This window comes from Heloderma suspectum, chromosome 14 (assembly GCF_057233095.1).
Source record: "Heloderma suspectum isolate Gila_16-S chromosome 14, 16-S_ref, whole genome shotgun sequence".
In the NCBI taxonomy this organism is placed as follows: domain Eukaryota; kingdom Metazoa; phylum Chordata; class Lepidosauria; order Squamata; family Helodermatidae; genus Heloderma; species Heloderma suspectum.
Genome location: NC_139471.1, coordinates 21,413,169 through 21,430,455, shown reverse-complemented (window position 1 = coordinate 21,430,455; position 17,287 = coordinate 21,413,169). Strand labels below are relative to the sequence as shown.

At 47.9% G+C, this 17,287-nt stretch overlaps 1 protein-coding gene across 1 annotated transcript in view; it reads left to right on the top strand.

Moving 5' to 3' along the window:
* The window catches only part of ADGRD2 (adhesion G protein-coupled receptor D2), a 65,720-nt gene extending 49,388 nt beyond the window's left edge, over positions 1–16,332 (top strand). Inside the window, exons 24-25 of the mRNA XM_084821441.1 lie at positions 6,580–6,610; positions 15,332–16,332. Coding sequence (XP_084677567.1) covers positions 6,580–6,610; positions 15,332–15,339 — 39 coding nt within the window. The 3' untranslated portion in view covers positions 15,340–16,332. The remainder of the gene's footprint in view (positions 1–6,579; positions 6,611–15,331) is intronic.
* Positions 16,333–17,287: the final 955 nt, after the last annotated feature.

Genomic DNA, 17,287 nt, shown 5'->3' with positions numbered 1-17,287 from the left:
ATATACAGTGGAGGTGAGGAATAGATTTCAGGGATTAGACCTGATAGACAGAGTGCCTGAGGAACTATGGACGGAGGTCCGTAACATTGTTCAGGAGGTAGCAACTCAATCCGTCCCAAAGAAAAAGACATGCAAGAAAGCAAAGTGGCTGTCTGAGGAGGCTTTACAAGTAGCTGAGGAAAGAAGGGAAGCGAAAAGCAAGGGAGAAAGGGGAAGATATATCCAACTGAATGCAGAGTTCCAGACAATAGCCAGGAGAGACAAGAAGGCCTTCTTAAATGAACAATGCGAAGAAATGGAGGAAAACAACAGAATGGGAAAGACTAGAGATCTCTTCAAGAAAATCGGAGATCTCAAGGGAACGTTTTGTGCAAAGACAGGCATGATAAAGGACAAAGAAGGCAGGGACCTAACAGAAGCAGATGAGATTAAGAAGAGGTGGAAAGAATACACAGAAGAACTATATAGGAAAGATTTTAATATCCCTGATAGCCATGACAGTGCGGTCACTGAACTTAAGCCGGACATCCTAGAGAGTGAAGTCAAGTGGGCCTTAGGAAGCATTATTAACAACAAAGCTAGTGGAGATGACAGTATTCTAGCTGAGCTATTTAAAATCCTAAAAGATGTTGCTGTTAAAGTGCTGCACTCAATATGCCAACAAATTTGGAACACTCAACAGTGGCCACAAGACTGGAAAAGGTCAGTTTACATTCCAGTTCCAAAGAAGGGCAATGCCAAACTACCGTACAATTGCGCTCATTTCACATGCCAGCAAGGTTGGTTCAGAATTGGGAAAGGAGTACGACAAGGCTGCATATTGTCGCCCTGCTTATTTAATTTATATGCAGAGTACATCATGAGAAACGCCGGGTTGGATGAATCACAGGTCGGAATTAAGATTGCCAAGAGAATCATCAACAACCTCAGATACGCAGACGATACCACCCTAATGGCAGAAAGCAAAGAGGATCTAAAGAGCCTCTTGTTGAGGGTGAAAGTGGAGAGTGCAAAAGCTGGTTTGAAACTCAACATTAAAAAAACTAAGATCATGGCATCTGGCCCCATCACTTCCTGGCATATAGAAGGGGAAGAAATGGAAGCAGTGACAGATTTTACTTTCTTGGGCTCCAAGGTCACCACAGACGGTGACTGTAGCCATGAAATTAAAAGACGCTTGCTCCTGGGGAGGAAAGCTATGGCAAACGTAGACAGCATAGTAAGAAGCAGAGACATCACCTTGCCGACAAAGGTCCGTCTAATCAAAGCTATGGTTTTCCCAGTAGTAACGTATGGCTGTGAGAGCTGGGCTATAAGGAAGGCTGAGCGCCGAAGAATCGATGCTTTCGAACTGTGGTGCTGGAGAAGACTCTTAGGAGTCCCCTGGACTGCAAGGAGGTCAAATCAGTCCATCCTAAAGGAAATCAACCCTGACTGCTCGTTGGAAGGACAGATACTGAAGCTGAAGCTGAAATATTTTGGCCACCTAATGCGAAGAGAAAACTCTCTGGAAAAGACCCTGATGCTGGGAAAGATTGAAGGCAAAAGGAGAAGGGGACGGCAGAGGATGAGATGGCTAGATAGCATCACCGATGCAATGAATATGAATTTGAGCACACTCCAGGAGAGAGCGGAGGACAGGAAGGCCTGGCGTGCTCTGGTCCATGGGGGTCACGAAGAGTCGGACACGACTGAACAACAACAAAATGGTCCCAGGGCATAGTCTGAAGGCACTTGAGGCAGCCACCTTGCTGAACATAAACAGGTTTGGATCTGGTCAGTGCTAGAGAGGAGACCACCTGGGAACCACATGTAGCCACCATGAGTTCCATGATGGAAGAAAGGTGGGATATAAATGCAATAAATAAAACAATAAATGAAATAAATAAAATCCCTTTCCTCTGTTGAGTTACCCTTAACCCCATTTAACCCTCCTGTTTTTATTTCACCGTCACGGAGAGAGTTGGACTTTCTTCCTCCTCCCTAGGGAGCCCCACCTCACACCTGTAGCTCACATCCATTGTCTTCCCAGGCAAAAACCGCATTTTATTTTAGCGTCACACCAGCGGCGCTAGAATGTAAGAACAAAACAAGCCCCCGCCAGCACCACCTCTCCCTCCTAGAGCCCAGGCATCTAAGACGATAGGTTGGTTGGAAAAAGCATAGGTCACGGCTACCGACTCATCCCGACGCAAGCGCGTTGTCGAAAGGTGGTCATTCCTTTCTATAGCCCAGGTTGGCGCCAACCAGGGAGGGCAAGCGAGTGCATTGTTCCCCTCCGCGCCTCACCCTGCAGTTGACTTTGAGCCAGGAGTCTGAACGAGGCGTCCTGGGAAATACGGATTTTTTTTTTAATTGATTACATTTCTGCCACGTTTGTCCCTTGCTATTGAAAAAAGGGATTATGCCGTGTTCCATCTACTTGACATCCAAGGGCACCAGTCGCCTTGCAGCCAAATAAACAGTGTTTTGTTTTGTTTTTTGATCTGAGGAACGGGCTGGGGGAATTTGCATGCAAGGATGCGGGCTTGCTTCAGAGCCAAACCGACAGCCCTGATTGGCTGGGCCAGCCAGGTAACGAGAGCCCGACGCTGGTCACCTTCTCCCCGCTGAGACCAGGTGTTGGATCAGGAGATCCGCGTCATTGCTAAGCTACTGGGCACCCAGTCTAATAGGCACAGGCTAAAGAGATTAAGTTCTCCAGGGCAGTCGACATGAGCACAGTTTTGAATGCCAAGGCCATTTTGCTTGCCTTTCGCACTGTTGGACTTAAGAGACAACAACAGAATCAGCAGTGCCCTCAGTTTGGTGAGCTTCCCCTCCTTTTAAGGACCGAAGGACATAAGAAGAGCCATGCTAGATCAGACCAAAGGTTCATCTAGTCTGTGGTTCACACAGCAGCCAACCAGCTGCCCACGGGAAGCCCACAAGCAGGACATGAGTGCATCAGCACCCTTCCGCCCGTGTTCCCCAGCAACTGGTGTACAGAGGCATAGTGCCTCTGATACCGGAGGCACTGCATAGCCACCAGGACCGGTAGCCTTCTCCAGGAATCTGTCCAACCCCCTTTTAAAGCCAACCAAATTGGTGGCCACCACTACATCTGGTGGTAGCGAATCCCATAGTTTCACGCTGCGCTGTGTGAAGAAAGACTTCCTTCTTGCCTCGTGGCAAAAGAGGAACAGCTCAAGAAGAGTTAAGTTCTGTCACCTGTATGCATTTATGTAAATGCAGCTAATTTGCTCCTTTACCAATTTTAGTATATTTTTTAAAATCATAAAGAAGGGCAAGGAGATGTGCGGAGCATGGGATCCAAGCCCCCTAACCACTAGGGGATGGGGGGGGACGCCCTCTGGTTCCCAGGCTCACATACTTTCAAGCCTTACTCTTAAGGGCAAGACAGTTGTCTTAAAAACGAGAAAGAAAGTTGGCATTTTCAGGATGCTGTGTTCAGAACCAAGTCCCACTTCTGCACAGTGTAGCTTTGGAACTGCACACACAGCCCTGGGTTCAAGCAGTGTTTTTTTCGTAGGGAAGAGGAACAGTGGGTTGTCTGTAATCTCATATGCACACACAAACGCACACCTTGATAAGCACGTGCATAAACATAGAAGAATTACTGAACTTATGACCGTCTTCAGAGAAATCTCTTTTGTTGTTGTTGTTCAGTCGTTCAGTCGTGTCTGACTCTTCGTGACCCCATGGACCATAGCACGCCAGGCCTTCCTGTCCTGCGCTCTCTCCCAGAGCGTGCTCAAGTTCATATTCATTGCATCGGTGATGCTATCTAGCCATCTCATCCTCTGGCATCCCCTTCTCCTTTTGCCTTCAGTCTTTCCCAGCATCAGGGTCTTTTCCAGGGAGTTTTCCCTTCGCATTAGGTGGCCAAAATATTTGAGCTTCAGCTTCAGTATCTGTCCTTCCAATGAGCACTCAGGGTTGATTTCCTTTAGGATCCGGCGTCATATCTTTTAGCCTTGTGATACGTTCCATGGGGTTTTCTTGGCAAGAATACTGGAGTGGGTTGCCATTTCCTTCTCCAGTGGACCACATTTTTTCAGAACTCTCCGCCATGACCTGTCCGTCTTGGGTGGCCCTGCACGGCATAGCTTATGGCTTCACTGAGTTACGCAAGCCCCTTCGCCACAACAAGGCAGTGATCCATGAAGGGGAAATCTCTTTACAAAAGACCAAAACTGAGACCTTCCACTTGCAACTGAAGCCTGATTCCAGCCCTCAAGCATGTTTCAGAGAAGAACCCAAGAGAAATAGCTCAGTAGCAGAGCACATACATTGTGTATAGAAGGCCTCGGGTTCAATCCCTGACAAGATCCTCCACCTAAAAGGTTCAGGTAGTAGGTGATGGGGAACCCAGGAGGGCCTGTGCCAATCAAAGGAGACAATAGCAGGCTAAAAAAATGGACCTGATTTGGTATAACACAGCTTCTTATGTTATAGTCGGCCTGAAAATGAGTTCCTGTTTTCTGCTGAATGCTTAGAGCAGCCTTCCCCAACTGGGCACCTTCCGGATGGGTTGGGCTACAACTCCCTTGTGATGATGGGAGTTGTAGTCCAACCCATCTGGAAGGCGCCTGGTTGAGGAAGGCTAGCTTAGAACTAGAGGTTCTAAAGGTTGCTGTGGTCTCCCCAGGGTTGGGTAGGAGGAGGAGTCTAATGTTTTCAATGGACAGGTCTTTAAAAAGATCTGCATACATCCCCTTTTTAAATGCCTGTCCATTTTTGTACTTTTGTGTGTGTATGGTGGTGGTGGTGGGACTTCCAAAACATGCATTCTGGAAGTGTCCCTGAGAAGAAATGGACATGGAACTGATGATTACATTGACCTCTTAGCTGCACATAACAAGAAATTCCAGAGCAAGAGTGACAGGTCCTCCGTTTCCACTAGTGGGTGCCTAAAATGCTGGAAACAAGCCTTTCAGTCGGTCAGAGTTCTTCCTTGGACTGGATTTTTAAAAATAAATACATTCTGTTTTGTACGATCGGGTGATGTTTTATCTGGCTATCCCATCTCGGAAGACTTTTCATGAGAACATAAGAAGAGCCATGCTGGATCACACCAAAGGCCTATCTATCTAGTCCAGCATTCTGTCCCCACAGTGGCCAACCAGTAGGGCCAGTGTAAAGGGTAGGCATGGTTGGGCACCTGCCGAGGGCCCACACCCCAGCAGGGGCCCACTGGCAAGAGCCCCCTGGACTTTCGCCTCCTCTTCCTTGTTACAACTTGCTTTCTCACCTGCCTCTCACCCTGGCCCAGACAGCAGTGGTGGTGAGAAGGAAGAGCAGCAGATGCCGTGGCCTGCTTGCTCCCTGGCTCTCTGCTTGTCAAGCAAGCAAGCTTTGTTCTGTAATGGGCTTAAGTCTCAGGAGGGTGGATTTTGGCTGAACATTAGGAAAAAGATAATGAAGCCAATGGCGCAGTTGGAGAATGGGCCCAATGATGTAGTGGGGTGGGGCGGGGGGCGATCTCCCTTGCTAGAGGTCTTCAAACGGGCTGGACACGCATCTCTTGGGGATGGCCGAACTCTGGATTTCCTGCATCAAGCAAGGCATCGGGCTAGAAGGCCGGTGTGCAGAAATGCGGCATAAATAACTGCTTAGGCTTTGTGTTTTGAACACGATTTTTGTGACCTCGAATCAGGGCCGGCGTCAAGAGTCGGCATGGAAGGGCAGCCTGGCGAGGGCCCACACCCCAGCAAGGGCCCACTGCCAGAGCCCCCTGGACTTGCTTCTCTTCACCATTGCAACCGGCTTGTTCACCTACAATAGCCGTGGGGAGGAGGTGCAGGAGATGCCATGGCCTCCTTGCTCACTGCCTCTCTAGCGAGCAAGCGGGAGCAATGATGAAGGGGAGGAGGAGGAGCTGGTGACCCTGGCAGTGAGAAGGTGGACTGCCTGAGGGAGGGGGCCCATTGACGGTGCCTTGCCCAAGGGCCCTCCAAAGCCTGGAGCTGGGGCCGCTGGCCAGTTGCCCAAATGGGCATAAGCAGGTCATGAGCGCAACACCTACTTCCCGCTTGTGTTCCTCAGCGAGTGGTATCCAGAGGCATCCTTCCTCCAATATTGGAGGTTATATGTAGCCCTCATGAGTAGTAGCCATTTCATTCCTCAGGCACCAAGTTGGGTCAGAGACTTAATTAGGGTACCAGTCAGATTATCCAAAAGTCCTTGGGACAAAGCTAGAAGGAGAAACACAGCATTGGCTTGGGACTATCCAAACCCAGTCATAAGGCACATCTGTATCTCTGGCATTACTTGCAGCCTCACAGGTGGAGGATGAGATGGGGCGGAAATCAAGTCGTATTTTTGATAGCCAAGCTGGAAATGTTTGTTCAGTGTTTGAGGCTGCCTGGCTCTTGCAAATGACTTTGGTGTAGGTCTTAAGACTGACTGTGGGTTGCAGAAGAAACCTGGCGGGGGATCTAGGGCAGCTTTCTCCAACCTGGCACCCTCTGGGTGTGCTGGGCTACAAGGAGGGTGCCAGGTTGGGGAAAGCTGCTCGAGGGGTTTCTAAGCCTTTTCCTGAGGTGTCCATGGTACATTCTTTTTCTCCTATTTCAGGCTGTACAACTGACCGCATTCAAGTCTTCAGGTAAGGTTTTCCTCCTTGGTATCCCTGCCGCCAGAGTTTCCGGTTCTTTCATGGCGTGGGGCTTCAAGGCTGAGGAACCTTTTAAAAATGCTTTAAAAAAAAAGAAGAAATCTGGGTGGGGTTTTTGAAAACGTCAGTGCTTCGAATGCCTTCAGCTTTAAACATTTTCACTCACTGAGGACATGGGTGAGTGAACTGAAATGGGTGCAATTTTTAGTTTTGCTTTTGCTTTAAAAGCCATTTAGCGGGGGACCTCTGTCTGCCGGGGGGGGGGTCGAATTCCATTTCAGGGAAGCTCTCAGGAGCCACATCACAATGGTGGGGGGAGGCACAGGTTTTCACAAAGGTCTAGCTAGCCCAGTGCTCTGTCTCCAGCAGTGGTGAGGCAGATGCCCCAAGAACGCCCATAGGATGGGACATGGCAGACCCCCTGTTATTTGTCCCCAACGCCTGCTACACAGCGGTATATTACTACCTTTAAACGCGGAGGCTCCATGACCAGCTACTGCAGACAATAGCTACCTCTGTGAATGTACCTGATTGTCTTTTGAGACTCCATTCGTGTTAGCGGCCCTCCAGCGCAGTGAGTTCCATGGCTTAATCATGCACAGCTGGAAGTAGAACATCCCAAACCTGCTGCAGTCAATCCCCCTCAAACCACTGGAGGACTGCTGTTGTTCTGGGGCACAGGAGCAATCTCGCTCCTCCTCCCTCTCCCTCCCGCACAATGCAGTTTATGGCCTTGCATAGTTCAACCCTCTCCTCTCGGGGCCTGCAAACACTTTTTTCAGGTACACCCTGCACCCACACGGGCTCTTTTCTGCAGTTCTTGCCTTGGGAGGGCCCGTTGAGCCACCCCAAAGCTGCTGTATATGACGTCAGACCCTTGGTCCATCTAGCCCACTATTGTCAACACTGACTGGCAGCGGCTCTCCGGGGATTCAGGCAGGATTCTTTCCCAGCCATGCCTGGAGATGCCGGGGATCAAACCTGGGCCCTTCTGCATGGAAAGCGGGGGCTCCGCCACGGAGCTACGGTCAGGGAGAGCGTGGTGCTGAGGCAAGAGGAGGACTCTGTCTCCTGGACCCATTTTCCGGAAGGGGGACTAGGGATTCATCGTGGCAGGCGCCAGATGAGGAAAGCAGCTGTCTGAGGTTCAGCATCAGGCTTTGAATCAGAGGGTTTGGGGGAGGGGCTTCACACTCGGCCAAGGGTGGGGAACCTTTTTTCTGTTGTGGGCCTCATTCACTCAGGGGTAATCTGCTGGGGGGTGCAAGCCAGCAGAGGGTGTGGCCAGTGTCTAACGGTTTCTATCCCTTTTATGTCTAATTTTCTGCCATTCCCCTTTCTCTTTTGCTTTCTGGCAGCCCCTTTTTCTTTTTCTTTCTCTGTCTTTCTCCCACCCCTTTTTCCCTTCTGTCTTTCTACCATTCCCTTTTCTTTTTCTTTCTCTCTCTGTCTTTCTGCCACCCCTTTTCTCTTCTCTCTCTCTCTCTCTCTCTCTCTCTCATTCTGCTACCCCTTCCTTCTCTTTCTGCCATCCCCTTTTCTTTTCCTTCCTCTCTTTCTACAACTCCCTTTTCTTTTTCTCTCCCTCTGTGTCATTCTGCCATCCCCTTCACTTTATGCCATCCCCTTTTCTTTTTCTTTCTCTGTCTTTCTGCCATCCCTTTTCTCTCTTTCTACCACTCCTTCCTTCCTTCCTCCCTGCGCCTGCCTGTCTCTCCCTTTTCCTTCCTTCCTAGTGGGCTGCTGGAGGAGGGACAGAAGTTGCCTAAGGAGGCACAAACATCAAAGATCTCACACCCTGATAATTTGCAGAGAGCTTTTGAAATTAGGCCAAGAACCTCATTAAATTAAATGGAGAGCGGCATGGGGCCCTAGGGCTACAGGTTGCCCCTCCCTGCACTATTCCAACTTCTAGCCCCTGTGCTGTGAGTTGCCACCCCCACCCCCCCAGCCCTGAACAACAGCAATCCAAGTTGCAGCCTACTGTGAGCAAGTAACCTGCCCCCCAGCAGAACTCCGAGCCCCAGAGGGCTCAAGTCAGCCAGCCAAGCTGTGTTGCTGTCGTGCTGGCGAAGGCGCAAACATCGAAACATCCCCGTACCCTTTTTGATGTCATGGTGTTTGTCTCCCTCCCCCAGCCAAATGTTTCCTGACAGCATAGCAAAGGTGCAGGGAACGTTTCTTGCAGGGGGAGGATTGATGCGATTTATTCCCTCTTGGAATGACCTCCAAGCCTTGGGATTTCTTTCACAGGCAAAGAGTGGAATGCTGCCCATTGAACACAATAAAAAATGCTCTGGGCAAATTATTCAACTGGATGGGAGCTTTCTCTACTCTTGCATTTGGGCCTTCACACCTCTGTGGGTTTTTAGTAATAAATCATCACCAGCAAGCTTCTTCTACATGGGGACACCTCTCTCTCTCTCTCTCTCTCTCAGTCTGAGAATCTGCTCACTGCCACTGGGAAAACTGTCAAGCCCTGATCCAGGCAATGAGCAACTGCCAAGCTGAAACCAGGCTGGTAGGCAGAAAAGAGGCCACGTTCAATTGTGAAGTGAGGAGAGTTGGAGGCTGAGGCCTGATGGGAGATTTCTCCCTTGGCCTCAGGAGCCCAGATAGAGTGGGTTTAGTTGCAGATACTTGGTGGTGCAGGGCAGGCATTCTGCATGCACCCAGAGGCGCTGTCGCCTTTCTTTGCTCTTCACATTGCCCAGGCTGGGGTCCCGACCTGAGTCTACGTGGTGACTGGCAGCTTGTGAATTCTGCCTCCTGGAAAGGCTTTTCAAAAGGTGTTTTGGGGCCGGAGGGACCCAGCCGCCGTCTTAGCACATACCAGATGAGTCGCCAAGCTAAATGTTTCCAAATCAACATGTGGTTCAGCCCGTGGGGTGTGTGCTTCTGACCAGAGTAGAAGCCTGAAGGGAAGAGCCCCCCCCCCCCCGGCTCCCTTGGGGGGTTTGCACAGCCCCAGCTTGAGTCGCCTTTCAACACCTTTTTCCTTTTGTGTCAAGGAAGAGAGAGAAAAAAACCCAAACTCAGCAGGAAAGAGAAAACGGAGCCACAGGTGCTGTGTGCATTCAGGGGTCCCTGACCTGCCATTGCTCCCATACAACAAAGCTCTCATCCTCCCACAAATGGTTTTTTGCTTACTAAATAGGGATTTTGTTCTTCCTTTAGTTGTAGGTCTGAATTAATCCTAGAAATCTTGGGATGAGAAACCTTGTCCTATTCTTTGGAGTGTGATTGTGTGTGTGGCGGGGAGAGGTTGCGCATGGATGTGCAACTGCGTGTGCATTTGGACATTATCGCACAAAATGCACAGTTCTTTCACATGCTTGTTCTACTTCCAGTGATGTGCCTTATCTCTATCCAGGGTGCATGTTTAAAATACATGTCAAAGTCTCTAGGAACTCAGTAGTTTAAGCTCTCTACTAGTATGAATATATTTTGGATAGAGTCAGTGCTTTTATGCTATGTGTGTTTGCAAGTTTCATCAGGCATCTGTCTAGGTGGGCATAGATTGTACGTCCAAACAAGCATATCATTAAATTAGACAGATCAGTCATATCTGACAAGATACTGATCAGGTAGAATTTCTTATTTCGGTGATAGCATTTTCTGTTTTGGTGTACCTTTCCGATATGCAAAAGAATCTTACGGTACGCTTAGTTTTTGCTCTGCTGTTTGTACACTGTTGTGATTGCAAACTCAAGGTGCGATTTAAATGTATTCCTAGGCATAGACTTTACTGCATTTTGCCATAGCTGTGTTGGCAATGTATTTGCATGATTCTTTTATTTGCTGCCTTCCCAATCCATGGCCCAAGGTGGCGTCCGAGAACAGACAGAACAATGTGCCTTTCAAAACAAGTCCAATTTTTAAAAATGTAACTTCAGGGATGGGACCGTAACAGTCAGCAAGAACCAGAACAGTCACGCAGGTCATGAGGGAAATCAGCCTCTCATTTCTAACCGGTTTCTCCTCTTATTTGCAATCTGTAACTTAATTTAAAATAATATTTTGAAAATAACAACAACAACACATAACTCATATTTCATTCCTGGGTAACTGCTATAGTGATGTAAGGAGAAGCCTATTATTAAGTCAAGATGGGCATAACACAAGGTGTTGTCTGTTTGTTTGTATTGGGAAGGCACTTCTCCATGCACACGCACACCCTTTCAAAGCTCCTGGACCCCATTCTTTAGAAGAGGCCACATGTTTCTCCCCCACTCCACCCCCAAACACACACATACACTTCCTAATGAGTTTCTGGCTGGCTTTATGGAGACATGATCCTCTGTCAATATTCATTACACCCCATTATGTCGCTAGGCGAGGCCCCTGGAAAATGGGAGGGGGGGCGATGTTGTTACATATTTGCACAGACAATAAGGAGCGTCTTTTTCATCTTGGCGAAGAACGCGATCGCCTCGGCCCCCGTCTCCTCGAGTGTCGCTCCATTGTTTCCCCGTGATAATTTCATTATCCACTTTGAATACATCTTGTATGTTGCTAAGCCGCGCATAGCAACATATGTCTCCTTGTCTCCGCAGCTGGGCACCTACGGGATTGGGAGGAAGCTATTCCGACGAGCCTTAGCAGCACACGCCAAAGAGCCCCCGTTAAAATGAAAACCGGCCTGCCTTGATGCTTGTTAATTGTTAATGTTTGTAGTTAATGCTACGAACAAAATTGTTCGTAGTGCAGGGGAACTTCTGCTCCATTCGCCGTCATTTATGCTAAGGGCTACTCCAGGATTCAATTCTGTGCCCCCCATGCTATTTCACTTCTGCATGAAACCATTGAATGACATCATCTGGAGGTTTGGGGTGCGCCACGTGCAATCCTGCCCTGACAGAGACAGCTTAGGGTGCAATCCTATGCACGTTTAGACAGAAAAAAAGGCCCTACAAAAGTCCATGCTGGCTGGGGAATGCTGGGAATTGTAGGACTGTTTTTCTGTCTAAAAGTGCGTAGGATTGCGCCATTAGTAGCCTCTGTGATCCATGCTCTAGATCTAGCTTGGACTACTGCAATGTGCTTTACGTGGGGCTGCCTTTGAAGGTGGTTCAGAAACTGCCATTAGTTCAGAATGTGGCTGCTACATTACTCACTGGGGCTGGGCTTTAGGATCAGGTTTCACCTGTGCTACATCTGCAGTACTGGCTTCCAGTCCATTTCCTGGCCCTGTTAGAAGTGCTGTTTTTGATGTTTTAAATACCAGCTTAAAGCTCTTCCTGTCAGTAACAGCCTTCAGAGAGGCATTTCAACCTTTTAAAACCCTTCATGGCTTAGGACTGGGGAACTTGAAGGGCTTCTTGTTCCCGCATGTGGTTGCCTATACACTGAGACCTTCTCGCTGAGAGCCTTTGAGGGCCTTCTGTGGTTGCCCCTGCCACCTGCGGTGAGGTAGGTGGCCACCAGCGAGAAGGACCTCTCAGTGGCGGCACCCAAATTGCAGAATACGTTTCTCAGAGAGGTTCGTCTAGTGTCTATTCTCTTGTCTTTTCAGCACCAGGCAAAGCCCCCCGTTTTTAAAAATTTCCCCAATTGTGCTGGCTGTTTTATGCAGTCTTGAGATCTTCTGCCTTGCTAGTTTTTATGCTTATTTGTATTTGTAATTTTATCTGTTTGTTCTGTTTGTAAAATGTAAAAACTGCTCTAGGAATTTGAGTGAAGGGTGATATAAAAATGTTAGTAGTAATAAGGAGAGGAGGGCGACAAAGATGGTCATGGATATAGAAAACAAATCCAATGAGAGAAGGTTGAAGGGATTGGGTATGTTTAGCCTGGAGAAGACTGGGGTGGTGCAGACATGACAGCCCTCTTCAAAACCCTGAAGGGTTGTCATATAGCAGAAGGCAAAGCTTTGTTCTCTAATGGGCTTAAGTCTCAGGAGTGTAGATTTTGGTTGAACATTAGGAAAAACGCCGTGATGGTAAGAGCGGTTGGAGAATGGAGCCAATGATGTAGCAGGGTGGGGTGGGGCAGGGCGGGGGTCTCACTTGCTAGAGGTCTTCAAACAGGGGCTGGACATACATCTCTTGGGGATGGCCGAACTCTGGATTTCCTGCATCAAGCAAGGCATCGGGCTAGAAGGCCAGTGTGGAGAAATGCAGCATAAATAACCGCGTAGGCTTTGTGTTTTGAACAAGATTTTTGTGACCTCGAATCAGGGCCGGCGTCAAGAGTCGGCACGGATGGGCAGCCTGCCGAGGGCCCACACCCCAGCAAGGGCCCACTGCCAAGAGCCCCCTGGACTTGCTTCTCTTCACCATTGCAACCGGCTTGTTCACCTACAATAGCCGTGGGGAGGAGGTGCAGGAGATGCCATGGCCTCCTTGCTCACTGCCTCTCTAGCAAGCAAGCGGGAGCAATGATGAAGGGGAGGAGGAGGAGCTGGTGACCCTGGCAGTGAGAAGGTGGACTGCCTGAGGGAGGGGGCCCATTGATGGCGCCCGAGCGTCCTCCAAAACCTCCAGAAATGGCCTCTAAGGACGTCAAGAGTGTAACCGTGAGGGTCTGAGGCCTTGTGTTGTGACAGTGTTTTAGGTAGTAGCTGCTTAGAGGCAGTTTCTGAGAGTGGAAGCGGGACAGTCGTGTGTAATATTTATAGACAGGGCTTGGATCCGGTAAATTCATTTTTGATTGGTCTAAGGAATTTCAGGATCTGATTGGCTGCGGGTTCAAGCTGGCAGGGAGAAGGACAAGTAACTGCGGGCTGACAGTTGGAAACGGCGGTTAGTGTGAGAGAACGACCAGAGAAGGTAGAACGCCGAGGCCCGAATATTACGCTGATATTAATCAGCAGCAGGGGTCTCTTGAGTGCTTAAGAATGGTCATTAAGCATTTCTAAAGCCCCAAAGTAAATATCAGTATCCCCACATGCACATTTTATTCATTTATTTGTTTTAGAACATTTATATGCTGCTCCCCATTTTAAAAATCCTAAAGTGGTCCACATCATTACTGTTTTGTAATACAGTACAGTAATACAATACAGGGGGTTGGACGCGATGGCCTTGTAGGCCCCTTCCGACCCTACTATACTATTCTGTGATTAATATAAATAATAAACAATCTTAATAAACAACCTTATTCAAGAGCCCATACTGTCTCTAGTGTCAGTGCCCATCTCGCATCTAAGCCTATTGTACCAAGCTACTAGGAGATTTTAAAGTATGCCAAGAGAATTGGTGGCAGCGGAAAAGTGTAAATTTTATTGAGGCAGGGAGTTCCTTAGGCCCTGAACTATAAACATTTCTAGAAATAGAACAATCTAAGCACCTCTTTTTAAGGGAAAAGTGGGATTGAGGGAAGCGTTTTTCTTCATAGCCTACAAGCCCCCCTCCAGCCTTTGTTGTTGTTCAGTCGTTAAGTCGTGTCCGACTCTTGACTCTTCGTGGCCCCATGGACCATAGCTACGGTTCTATAATAAATATTTCCTGCCCTAACCAAAACCTTCTCTCTCTTTTTTGCACAAAATGCAAAATCTAAATCCAAAATGTTCAGATTTTGCAGTTTCATATTTATCTTGTAATATGGAGGAATTCTTAAAACAACCTATCATCCTTGTTCTTACTACTGAATGTTAAAGCATCGTCTTGACAAATGAATTGCTTTACCACCCATTTTTCTTCACAACACACATGCAAAAATGCTAAACCCCACAGCATCGATACTTCTGACTGCTGTGAAAACAAATCAAGTTAAAATTTTTGCATGCAGTTTGAGTTAGCAGAGAACAAAATTAATCTGAGAATTAACTCAGGGTATCACTCCAAAACAGTTCTTTGGGAGAGGCTATCAAAAAGTGACTTGCTCATGGCTAGACTGAGATTTGAACCCAGATGTATAAATAGCCACACTCTGTCCCTGCAGCACAACTGCCTAATGCTAATTAACTTTAGACCACTATTTATTTATTTATTTATTTATTTATTTATTTATTTATTCATTCATTCCTTCCTTCCTTCCCTCCCTCCCTCCCTCCCTCCCTCCCTCCCTCCTTCCTTCCTTCCTTTTTTGGCTGGTATAGGCACAATACCCACAAGTGTAGCTGCGTAGAGCAGGGGTGGGCAGAAAATAGCTCTCCAGATGTTTTGAAGTTCCACTTCCAGCACTCCTGACCATTGGCCTTGCTGCCAGGGGCTTCTGGGAGTTGAAATCCAAAACACCCAGAAAGCCAAAACATGTGATGAAATACAAAACATCTGGTGAACCTTCTACCCATCCCTGATGCATCAGACACTGAGGAAAAAGGGTAGCATTTACCTGCAACTGCTGCTCTTTGAGTTTCCTCATCACAGCTGCAAAGTTGGTCAGGATTTATGCCTATTTTCCAGATGGGATCATTAAAGCCTGGAGGCACCAGCTTGTAGTCATTTAGGACGCAATCCTGTGCATGGTTAGACAGAAATAAGTCTGGCTGGGGGATGCTGGGAGTTGTAGGACTTACTGCTGTCAAAACAAGCATGTTGACCCCAATATGTGCTGCATTCGTTTATAGCACTGAGGAGGAAAAGCTTAAATAGCTCAAAACGCCTCACATTCTCTCCATAAAAGGGGCTCTGCACCCCCTATCGGGCTATCCTGTGCTGTTGGATAGCTGGGGATTATGGGAGCTGAAGTCCATTGTTTAGGGCCTGGTGCTTTAGATCCTGCAGTTAGCGGTGGGGCTGTGCTGATACGTATTCTCCTCTTCTTCAGGTTTATGAAAGGAGCAGTTCTCCACCCCACGAGTGTTCAAGAAACGAAGTACGATAAGGCGGCAGAAGCGGAAGGGTCACGAGGTCTCTGTTTATTTCTTGTTTCTTCATCCTCCTCAAGGTCTGGCGTTGATTGGACAGGATGATTTGCTTATAGTTGGTCAAGCCAGTGGCTTTCACCAGGCTTCATAATTCGCACCCCACCTCAGCGGCGTTCCACACTTCCGCTACCATGGACTGTGACCTGGCTTTTCTATGGGCGTGGGAGTCGTTGCCAGGTTTGCACGGTGACTGAAGAGCGCACTCGGGGGAACGCAACCCAAACTCCCTTCCCCGGCTGATTGGCTTTCCAAGTTTGGAGAAAGAAAATAGCTCATTCTTTACCCAGGCAAGGAAACTTGCGTCCCGTCCATGCGCCTCAGACACAGGCTGCCAGTTTCTCTTTCATTTGAGTGGGTGCACTGCAAGTTGGGCCCGATCCACTGGGACGTTTGCCTGCACAAGCTCCAGGGGAGTCTAATGCGAGATGCGCAAGAGGGGGCGAGTACTCGTGCAGGGGAACAACCTGGTGGCTCCTGTGCATTGTTTTTCCCATGCCTGTTCCTGATCAACATTGCCAAAGGAGCCTGTAAGAATTTCCTAGCTAGTCGTTCCCACCACACTGGGCTCCTCCTCCACTTCCTTTCACTTCTTGCTCTGGCAGCCTGGATGGGCATCTCTCTGTCTGGAACCCACTGTCTGTCAGCAAAGGTGTCTGTCTCTCTCTGTCCATCTCCCACCTGTTTTTCTGCCATCGAAGGCTCAGCTTCCTTTCTTCAGGCTGTTGCCCACACTGATGACGGTACCTATTAAAACCTATTTGTAACGCCACCTCTCTGTGGATTTAATGTCTCTTTAATGTCCGTTCTCCCTGCAAAGTGGTGTGTGTGTGTGTGTTTTAAATGCCTGCATGCCCCTAGAATGGCCAGAATCTGCCATTAGAAATGTTTAGAAAGGTAACTTAAAAAACAACAAACAGCCAATTAAAAAAAAAAAACTTAGACAAACTTTATGAGTTCTCCTGTATCCTGTTCTGGTTTAGGTTGTTTCTGAGAATATCCTCCTGTATTTCTGAGTACTAAGGCACAATCCTGTGTGTGTTTAGACAGAAAAAAGTCCTACAACTCCCAGCATTCCCCATGGTTTCAGCCATGGGAGACCTCTAAATAAGCACTCTGGGTAGCAAACCCTTTCCTTCAGAAAGAGGGATATACACAGACAGAGATGGGAATGTTAGCTGGGGAATGCTGGGAGTTGTAGGACTTTTTTCATGCATAGGATTGCACCCATAATTGTTTTAATGAGTTTATTTTATGGATTAGTACTGGGGTGTGCAACCTGTGGCCCCCCAGATGTTTTGGCCTACTCCCTTCAGCCCTAGCCAGCATAGACAATGATGAAAGATGAGTGGGAGGTATAGGCTGCAAATTGCTCACCCCTGGATTAGTACTTGGTTGGCTGCTTTGGGCTTCCTTTGAAGGAAAGTTGTTTTTATTAAACTTTGGAAATCACCACTATTGTTTTGTTTGTTATTTAAAACAAACTTGCTCAGGAGGACCAGGCTCCCTCTTTGCGTGTGCTGAACTTTGGCAAAACTCGTAACTGTGAGATATTCTTTATTTTGAGGGTTTTTAAAATGAAAAGAAAAACCTCTACATTCTGCATACACACTTTTAAAGATGACGTTCCACCCAATCAGATTTCACACCTTCGGTAATTTTTTTAATATGGTGGAAAAATTGAAACAGAAGACATGCACTTGGGATCCCTTGCAAGCAAACCTTATTCAGAAGGGTCTGCTTTGGCTCTCCCTGGTCTGCCTTGAGAAAAAAATAAATTTCAGCTCTCTGGCCAATGCTGAAGTTCTTACTCCCCACTGACGCTTGGGAAAAGCAACAGTTGAGAAGGCCTAAGCCAC